Raw genomic sequence first — 10434 nt, forward strand, 5'->3', positions numbered from 1 at the left:
GATCTATTTCTGGACTCACCTGTTGGGTTTGAGGGGATATCCAGAAGGGTCTTCAGTAGCTTCATATCTTTAATGTTGTGGATATAGATGGATTCTTCCAGGCAGACCAGCAGCCTCTGTAATCAGACAGAGTCATCAGCCTCTCTAACAGAGCCCATGAGAAGGGACCCCGCTAATCCCTGCTCACTTTCCTCTGAGCCTTCACTTGATTCCATGCCTAAAGGAGGAAGAAGGTTAACGTAGCCCTCTGAAGGTCCTGCTTATGGGTGTAAACAGACCCAGCCCACTTAGTTGAGTAGATGCTTAAAATATGAGATCCTAAATTTTACTAATTGATTTCTCCCCCCTCCCCGTCCCTCTTTCTCCCTCCCTCCCTTCTCTTCTTTCTCCCTCTTTCCTTCCTCCCCTCTCCTTAGAATAAAACTGTCCAGGGAATCTCTTCCGTCCCATTCCCACATTAAATGCTAGTGACTGAGTTCTCTCTCTTACGCAGGCTTCTTTATACTCTCTGCATTGCCAAATCTTAGATTTTATCCCTTTCTTTCCATACAGGTCATGCATCACTAATTAAAAAATGCCCCTGTGAAGTTTGAGCAATGATGCTCGAACTCTTAGATTTTTTTTTCAGATCTGGTAAAGTCTGTGTAAATATTTCAAGATATGAAAAGCTGAGATCTAGTCCAACACCTTTGACACCCTTACTGAGATGACCCATCCCAGGTCCTTTTCCCTCCCACTCTTCTCTAGACTCGCCTCTCTAGACCTCACTCCCCACAACCCACAGCCCCCATGAAGATATCCCTCCAGCTCCCCCATTCCCACCCCTAAGGTCTGGGGCACAGCTCCTCTCACAGGGTTCTTCACCCCACTACGGCAACCACTCTCTTCCTCTTCAACCAAATGCCTGTTCGGCTCAGAGCCTCGTCCCAAGGTGGCACTCTGTGTTTAAAGCACTGTAATGAGGATGGAGCACTGTGCGAGTGGAGGGGTGGGGTGCTGTGGGGAGGTCCTGGGAGGGCACTCGCTTCAACAGCTCTTTCTATATCCCATGTAGCTGCCCCTTCCCCAGCACAGCCTGACTCAGCTTCCCCAAGGCCAGCGTTGATCAGCCTGGAAGAGCATCAATTCCCCCAAGGACCAATCCTTAGACTCTTCCTAGAAACTGATTTGAGGTGTCTCTGAAAAAGACCTAAGAGATAACTATGCACACTCAAGTTTGTGAGGCTTTGCTTTGCGGTCAGATACTTTGAATCTGAAGTTCATCTTTGGGAAGGAAAGAATAACCAAACAATATAAAAAGGCTGCAGACCCTCCTCCAGGGAAGTCACGTGTTCTCAATAACGGGAACTCTACTGGGGAGTGAACCCACAGTCTTGCATGTGATAGGCAGCTGCTCTGCCACTAAGCTACATCCCCAACCCGCTTTGTCTTTTGTATTCTGACACAGGGTTTCACTGAGTTGCTAAAGCTGGCGTCGGACTTACTCTGTAGCCCGGACATGTTTTGAACTCATGGTCCTCAGATGCCTAAGAAGCTGGGACAATAATGCTGAGACACACCCTGCCCCTCCCTGCACCCAGACTCCACCTGCAGCCACTCTTCTCTATTTTAATTAAAACTCTGGCAACAGTGCTAAAGCTGTGTGAGAAGTAAAGAAAATTCTAACTAGATTTCAAAGTTGGGATTAGTGAGATGGCTCTGTGGGAAAAGGGACTTGTTCACGTCGGAGGACCTCAGTCTGACCCCTGGAACCCACATAAAGATGGAAGGAGAGAACCAACTCCACACACAAAGCTGTCCTCTGACCTTCACATGTTCTCTGGGGCACAGGCACAACATCTTCCATTACATATATGCACACACACACACACACACACACACACACACAAGCTTTAAAACTCAAAAAAAGGGGGGCTGGAGAGGTGGTCCAGCAGTTAAGGCCTCTTGCTGCTCTTGTGGAGGACCTAGGTTCAGTTCCCAGCACCCACATGGCACAGTTGTCCTGAACTCCAGTTCCAGGGAATCTTATGCCCTCTTCTGTCTACCTTGGGCACTGTATGCATGTGGTGCATGCACATAGATGTGGGCCAAACATTCATACACAGAAAACAGTTTTTAAAAACCCACTTTAAAATAAAATTTCAAGATGGGTGACAGATATTGCCACGTCTCTGGAAAGTCGTCAGTCACCTGGTTACTTGCTAGCCACACCACGGTTTGTTTTTATCCTTTCTGTGTTTGTTTCTGTTCTCAGTTTCTGACAGGCCTTGGCACCCCCTTCCAGCAGAGCGCCCAGTCATCAGGAGAGAGAGGCCCTGGACAGGTGCATCCTGTAGGAACGTCACTGCCTTCAGGCTAGTCTGATGCAAGCAACATAATTTCAGTGCTGTTGGCTCTGTGGCCTGATCATCTGGACCCCCCTGGGTCACACACTGGACCCCACAGGCCAGAGACCAAAAGAAAAAGGGAGGGAAACAGGAAATGCAGGGAGAGAATGAGGAGGTCCTTGTCCTGAGTCCCACAAGAGCTGGCTTCTGGGACAAGGACAAACTGCTTTCAGCTGATCATGACTATTCACCTGGTAGCCCAGGCTGGCCACGAACTCCCTATGCAGCTGAGCATGACTCTGAACTTCTGGGTCTCCCACTCCCACTTCCCGGAGCTGGGGTAACAGGCATATCTCGCCGCTTCTGCTCTTCTGTGATGCTGGAGCCTGACCTGGGGCTTCCAGCATCCGAGGCAAACCCTCTGTCAACTAAAACTACATCCCCAGCCCACGTAGACGTTCATCCTATGCTTTAGAGGTAACTAACCCTTTTTATCAGTTAAAGAATCTGCACAATGTAGCCTCAAAGGCTTCAATCCAATCAACAGTCAGTCAGACAACAGGAGGCAGATGGTTAAACAACCATCAACGCTTCCAAAGCTAACGACCTCTAGTTTATGGCAAGAAAATACACATCTGCATCAAACGTAACAGGAATGGCATTAACTGAAAATGGTACATGCCAGGATTCCTGAGCATCTTTCCTTTCTGCATATGTAGAAGGGTTTTGTGAATAGGTTACTACTGAGGCACATGCACACTTGTGTGTGAGAATGGCATGTCCCTCTGGCCACCACACTCCATCTCGTCCTGCTCAGTCAGGGCTGCTTATTGAATCTGGAGCTTGAAGTTTTCATCTAGGCTGGAGGTCAGCCGACCCCAGCAATATTCTACTCTCTGGCTTCCCAGAGCATTAGAGTTATAAGTGTGGTGTGTGTGTGTGTGTCCATGTTTAGCTTTTTACATGGGTGGCTGGCAGTTCAACCCAGGCCCTTATGGTACAGCACAGGGATGCCTACCCAGTGGACTATCTGTCTCCTAGTACATACAGCACAGGGATGCCTACCCAGCAGACTATCTCCTAGCCCTTGGGTCTTTTTTTTTTTTTTTTTTTTTTTTAATGTGTTTTGGTTTGTGTGAGACAGGGTCTCATTGCAGTCCTGGCTTCCGTCGAGTTTGCTATATATCAGAGGATGGCCTTGAACTTCTCATCCTCCTGCCTCTACCTCCCCAGTGGCTGGGATTACAGACATGGATCATCACACCTGGCTTTCTGTGGTGCAGGGGACTGAGCCAGCGCTCCGTGCAGGGTAGGCAGGCACTCATATGCCAGTTGAGCTTTATTCCTGGCCCTGAAAACAAGGGTTCTGATTTGTTTGTTCCGAGACAGAATTGCACTCTATGTAGCCCAGGCTATCCTCTGATGGGTAATTTTCCCGAATTGGCTGCTGGAGTGTTAGGATTTCAGGAGTGCACGTGTTAGGATTACAGGAGTGCACATGTTAGGATTACAGGAGTGCACGTGTTAGGATTACAGGAGTGCACGTGTTAGGATTACAGGAGTGCACTAGGAGGCCCTTTTCGGAAGCATGAGTTTTTGTTCCTTTGTAACTTCTTATACAAATCTTTCACTTTCTCTGTTTTTAGAAAAGAGCCACATGAGCTGGAGAGATGGCTCAGTGGTTAAGAGCACTGACTGCTCTTTCAGAGGTCCTGAGTTCAAATCTCAGAAACCACATGGTAACTCGCAACCATCTGTAATGAGATCTGATGCCCTCTTCTGATGTGTCTGAAAACAGCTACAGTGTATTTAAATATAATAGATAAATAAATAAAGAAAAAAATGTGAAAAATAAAAAAATAAAGAAAGGAGCCACATGTCTGAAGACCTGATACGGACAGAATGATTACTATAGAGCATGCTGTGTAGAGCATTGCATGCCACACATGCTGCCACACATGCTGTGGTGGTTTGAATCCATGCTGTGTGTGGTGGGTGGCAGTTGGTTCAGGCAGTGGCACTATTGGGAAGTGTGGCCTTTTGGAGTAGGTGTGGCCTTGCTGGAAGAAGTGTATCCCTGTAGGGGTGAGCTTTAAGACCCTCCTCCTAGCTGCCTGGAAGTCAGTATTCTCCTAGCTGCCTTCAGATGAAGATGTAGAACTCTCACCTCCTCCTGCACCATGCCTGCCTGGATGCTGCCATGCTCCTGCCTTGATGATACTGGACTGAACCTCTGAACCCATAAGCCATAATGTTGCCTTGGTCATGGTGTCTGTTCGCAGCAATGGAAACCCTAACTAAGACACACGCCTACCCTGTGCCCTTGGCCTCTCCCCTAAGCAGGTGGCTTCCCAGGCACTGCAAGACCTCCTTGCGGCAGATGAATCACCTAAGCCAAAGATTAAGTCCAAAGCCTGGCATCTTTAAGAAAAGAAAACCCAGACCCCTTCCCCATCGGCATCAAGTCACCTTGGGAGACAAAGGGCTTAGCAGTGCTTCTCAACCTGTGGGTCGCATATCAGATGCTTATATTACGGTTCATAACAGTAGCAAAATTACAGCTAAGAAGTAGCAACGACAATAATTTTATGGTTGGGAAACTGTATAGGATGGTTTAGAACCATTGGCTAAGTGAAGGTACAGCTGCTAGCTCGGGCATGCTGCTAGCTCCGGCACCAACTGGAGAGTGTAGCTGCCTTCATCCCTGTCCTCTAGAAGATGGCGGTGAGAGCCTGAAGTTAGTGAGTGCTCCGGGGAGTGGAGGTGCGGCTGCCTAGAGTCTGACAGACTCAGACACAGCAGTCCTTCCTCGCCTCATGCTAATGAGACAACCTGAGAGGAAGCGTGAAGTCATAGCAGCAAACTCCACGGGTACTATCTGACAGCTCTGGTTATGGTCATTTGACTATGTGCTCTTAAAAAGCCGGCCAGGTACCCGGACAGACGTGTGGCTGTCGTATGGTGGATACTACTATTCATAAAATGGAGGATTGTGCAACAAAATTTGCAACAGGCCTGAAGACACACTTGAGCCAAGAACCCCATTTAAAATCCCTCAAAGTAGGAAGTTCTCCAGCTGCCGGCCCTTCTCTTCCTCAGACATCCCTCAGGATTCCCTTCTGCCCTTTACCTGCTCCTTGCCGCTGGCAGTTTCCACCTTCCATTCCTGTGGCCGTTCTCTATGAACTGCAGTGGATCCTCAGTCAAAAGAGCTGACTGACTAAAGCAACGAGCCAGGTGTGATGCTCACTCTTGTGATGGCAGCATTTGGGGAAGTTTGCTTTGAGTTCCAGGCTAGCCTTGGCTAACCATCTCAGCAACAGAACAGAACTCGAGCAACCAGTCTTTTCCTTCTCAGAGACTTAGGAAAAGATTTGGTCTCGTTATTTTAAAAAAAATCAACCATAGGGTTGGAGAGACCGCTTGGCCGTTAAGAGTGTTGACTGCTCTTGCAGAGGATCTGAGTTCAGTTCCCAACAACCACATGGCAAACCACAAATATTAGAACTCCGATTCCAGGGGATCCCGCGCCCTTTTCTGGTCTCCTTGGACACTGCACAGATGCGGTACCCACATATACATACATGTATGAGAATACTCATACATAAAATAAATATGTTTTAAAAGTTATTAATTAGCACTTAATAGTTTATATTCGAAAAGAAGGAGGGGGAGGAGGAAGGAAAGAAGAAGAGGAGGAAGAAGAGGAGATAAGCACTGCCCTTAAGAAATACCAGTTTGCCCATTCTTGAGAATACTGAATAGAGTAGGTAACTCTGCATATCCCAGGAAGGGCCTCTTGGTTTATCCACTTATTTAACAGTTTAGGCAGGAAACAAATATTCAGGAGTTCTCTCTCATCAGGTTTCATAGCAATGAACAGAACATCCTTGCTCTCATGGGATGTAAAACCCAGTCACTCCAGGGAGACTGTGCTAACACACCAAACACATCCTAAGTGTTAATGCTTTTAAAAGGCATATTGCATATTCGAGACGAGAGTAGTTCCTTTCAGCAATGAAAACTCTGGGCTAGCAGGAGAAACTGTGGATCTAGCTCAGTGAGAGGCTCTCATTTAACATGCATGATGTCCTAGGTTCCCTTGTGTGGCAGGGAAAGGGGGAGTGTTAGCTACAAAAGCAGAGACGTGAGGCTGAGTAGCTGGCCGACCAGGAAGGCCCGCATTGAGAGGAGAGGGTCAGTTTCATCTACTGAGTTAAGAGCTAACCCAGGGGGACCACACCCTAGTCTCAGGTATGCCATTCTTAGAGGCAAGGCCGTGGCGTGCAACACATCTCACTGCCTAGGGCCAAGACCAGAAGAGCTCTTCCTCAGTTTTAGGATGTCTGGAGGCAGTTCGTAGGACAGACGGACTCAACCTATTGGTACAGGTGCTGGCCTGCCCCAAGAGGAGGTAGTGAGCTTGGCCAGGCAATGGCCATGCTGGAGAGAGAACATGAGCCAGAATGACTAGGGAAGATGCACAGAGGAGATGCTCTTCATCCATGATCCCAAGCCTGCTGTTAAAAGATCTGCTACATTATCTTCAGCACTTGATTCTTGCTTTAGAGACTTGTTTTTTTTTTTTTTTTTTTTTTTTTTTTTAAAGACAGGGTCTCATGTAGTCCAGGCCAGGCTCAAACTTGCCAAGAAAGATGGCCTTCTATTCTCCTGCCTCTACCTCCTGAGTGTGGGCATCACTGGCTCCCTCCTGAGTTTATCCTGGTATCACAGGCTCACACTACCATGCTGCTCTGTCCGTGGGTGCTAGGGATCAAACTTAGGGCTTGGCATGTGCCAGATAAGCATTCCACCAACTGAGCTCTACCTCAAGGATGTTCATCTTAAAAGTTTTGATTATACTTATTTATTTCTGTCTGTGTGTGCACACATGTCTGGCATGTATGCATTGGTCAGAGGACAACTTGAGGAGTCAGGTCTCGCCTTCCACCTTGTGAGTGGTAGGGATTGAACTCAGCTGACCAGGCTTGGTGAGCCATTTAGCCAACCCAGAGACATTCATCTTTAGAGATGGTTTTCTTCTGCTCCAATCAGCAAAAGGCTGGATGCCTGGGGTTGGGGGAGGATGTCCTATCTCCTCACCTGTCGGTTCAGCCGAATAGACAAAATGTTGCTGGAGTAGCTGTAATTACAGATCTCAGTGCCTTTCTTGAAGTGGTACACGTTCATCTGCCGAGGTTTTGTGTGACTGACCACCACAACGAGGCTGCTGGAGAAGAGGCGTTCCACAATATACACGTCAGGGATTTCATCTGGGGAGGGGAGGGGCAGAAATGAGGTCACACAGATGTCCTCTGAGAGAAAGACTGGCCTTTGTGACACTGGGTGCCACATAGGCTAGTTTACAGTAGGATCTGGGTCTTGCTACTGGGTGCACTTTATCAGTAATGACCCATCCTGGCCCCAACAACAAGCTTTAACTGTGGCTGGGGATAACACTCCCAGGGACTCTCCCAAAGTCCTAAAGCAAAGAATATGCTAACGATTAAGACTCCAGAGCCACCCTGAACTCCATAACATGGTATAATTGCTCATCTCACACACACACACACACACACACACTAACTGTATATGTGCATTTGTGTGCATACCACAACACACATAGTGGAGGTCAGCAGAAACCTTGCAAGAATCGGTTCTCTCTCCACCATAGTCCTGGGGAATGAACTCAGGTTGTGAAGCCCGGCACTGAACAACTTTACCACTAAGTCACATTGCCAGCGCCCTCCCTCTTTAAACAGAATTTTGCTCAATAGCCCAGTCTGGCCTTGAACTCTCGATATTTCTGCTCCAGGCCCTGAATGCTGGGTTTTATGGGTGTTCACCACCATACGTGGTGCAAGAAAATCCTTCCGTACTCAGGAGGGAAGGACAGCAGTAAACCTCCAGATTACTACAGGCAGGCCTCTGGTGTCTTTCTGAGGCCATCCTGTCAAGTGTCTTTCTTGTTTGTTTATAGGAAATCCCACCATAAGTATGACATGTAACATACACACAGTAAAATACTCACCCAAATGGCATGACAATAACAGCATTTTGCAAATATATGAGGGGCCAAGGGTGCAAGAGATGGATCGGTGGGTAAGGTGCTTGTTCTGCATAAAGAGGACTTGAGTTCGAAGCCCTATGGCCTATGTAAAGCTGGATGTTGTAGCATAGGTCTGTAACCCCAGTGTTCTATGAGACAGAAGGTTGAGGCAGGAGAATCCCTGGAAGCTCATGGTCTAGTTTGCCCAGGATACACAATGGCAGACAGCAAAGAGACTGTCTCAGATAAGGTGGAGGGTAGAGATGGGCACATGGAAATGGCTACACCCTCTCTCTCACACACATCACTGTCACACACAGAGATCAAAAGTAAATACGATATAAATAAATTAGGAGTCCCAATTATTATTTACCAAAGCACGTCCTTTCCAGAAAACACAGAGGTGAAATATTAGTCACTATGGCAACAGCATAAATTATTACCCCTGAGAAAAGTCACAGTCACATTTCTGAGTGGAATTATTTTTCACGCTCACTAGAATACTTCAACATCTCCAATATGGGTTATGTCGATATGCTCATGTTACTTCATTCAAACATATAAAACATGTCCCTGCTAAGTGAACGGTGTGACCAGGCTACAGAGGCACTGACAGCAAAAAGAAGCGACAGATGCCCTTTGCGTTGACAAGGCTGTAAACTGATCACCATGAGCACAAATATATAGAAAAGTATCAACAATATGATTTCAAACAAGGGCTTTCTTCTTACAAAGAAGAAAATGTTACCCAAGTTTTTGTCAAATTTCAATAAGAGCGCCATTGTGGCTTTTATACAAGATGAGACAATGGCCTGTATTCAAAAGTACACGACACCGGCTCTTTAGGTTGGTGGTGAAGACAGAAATCAGAGGCTCCAAGTCTGAAGTCTATGGCTAGGGTGGAGACTAGGGTGGAAACTTGGTGGTCCAGTGCTTTTAAGAGGCCATGGGGCTCAATCCCCAAGACTCCAAAAGGAAGAAAATTAAGAAGAGGGGGGGAAGAGAAAGATTAACATCTAGACAGGGGATTTTGTATCCCCATAACAATCCTTCACACACACACACACACACACACACACTTACTGCTTCCATGGACTTGGTCAAGTTGCTCCACAGAACTCAGAGAAAACAGCTTGTAACCGGCCTTGGTTCCAATCGCTAGGGATCTGCAGAAGATAAGGAAAGTGCAGGATGACTGCAGATACCACATCCCTGTCCCCGGGGGCTGTGAGGTGCAGGTAACCACTTGACTTCAGGGCGACTGCAGATACCACATCCCCGTCCCCGGGGGCTGTGAGGCGTACTTCAGGGCTCAGATCTTTGATAACTCACTCAAGACAAAGCCTGCTCTGGCAGACTTTCATGAAGGGACAAGGTCAAAGGTGACTTTTTAAGAGACAGACGCTGCTTGGGCTCTGTCACCAAGGGAAATGTTAAAGCTCCCACAGATCATGTTTTCCCAGCTGGGCAAGCATAGGAGAAAAGGAATGTTTAGGAAGTCTCTGTATCTGCATCTCCACAATGCTTGGGGGAAAGACCTTGACGGGAGGATGAGTTACTATCCTTGCCTGTGTCTGTGTGTGTGTGTGTTCACGCACATACAGGGTTAGGGGTGTGTGCTGGGTGTGTCCACACGTCAAGGGAGCTCAGTGAATAGGCAAGGCTGCCTGGCTAGCCAGCCCCAGGGAGGGATTTGCTAATTCCCACCTCCCATTAATTAATTAATTAATTGTCGTTATTATTACCACTAACCTTACGCACATTCTGGGGATCGGATCTATCCTCTCGTCGACTTAGCTATCACCCCAGCCCCAATCTTAACCCATAGATAAAAGGAAGGTGTAAACCAAAGTAGGCTGCTTTTTTTTTTCTCAACTTGATAGAAGCTACAGAGGATTCCAGGAAGAGGGAGGGACTCTTGACTGAGAAAAATGCCTGCCCGTGAAACTGGTGAGCCCATGGGGGTATTGTGTTGATTACTGAGTGACAGGAGAGAGGACTCATCCTGCTGTAGGTGGCGCCATGCCTGGACAGGTGGTCCCTGGTTGTGCAACACTG

The 10434-nt window shown here is 47.4% G+C and overlaps 1 protein-coding gene across 2 annotated transcripts in view; it reads right to left on the reverse strand.

Annotated features, from left to right (window-relative positions):
• Window positions 1–10434, reverse strand: part of Wipi1 (WD repeat domain, phosphoinositide interacting 1) — a 39636-nt gene that overhangs the window by 24747 nt on the left and 4455 nt on the right. For both annotated transcript variants that reach the window (XM_031354551.1, XM_031354550.1), the window contains exons 2-4: window positions 9460–9542; window positions 7431–7600; window positions 20–116 (exon numbers count right to left, since the gene is read on the reverse strand). In XM_031354551.1, the coding sequence (XP_031210411.1) occupies window positions 20–116; window positions 7431–7600; window positions 9460–9542 (350 nt within the window). The remainder of the gene's footprint in view (window positions 1–19; window positions 117–7430; window positions 7601–9459; window positions 9543–10434) is intronic.

The sequence above is a fragment of the Mastomys coucha genome, unplaced genomic scaffold (genome assembly GCF_008632895.1).
Source record: "Mastomys coucha isolate ucsf_1 unplaced genomic scaffold, UCSF_Mcou_1 pScaffold5, whole genome shotgun sequence".
Taxonomy (NCBI): domain Eukaryota; kingdom Metazoa; phylum Chordata; class Mammalia; order Rodentia; family Muridae; genus Mastomys; species Mastomys coucha.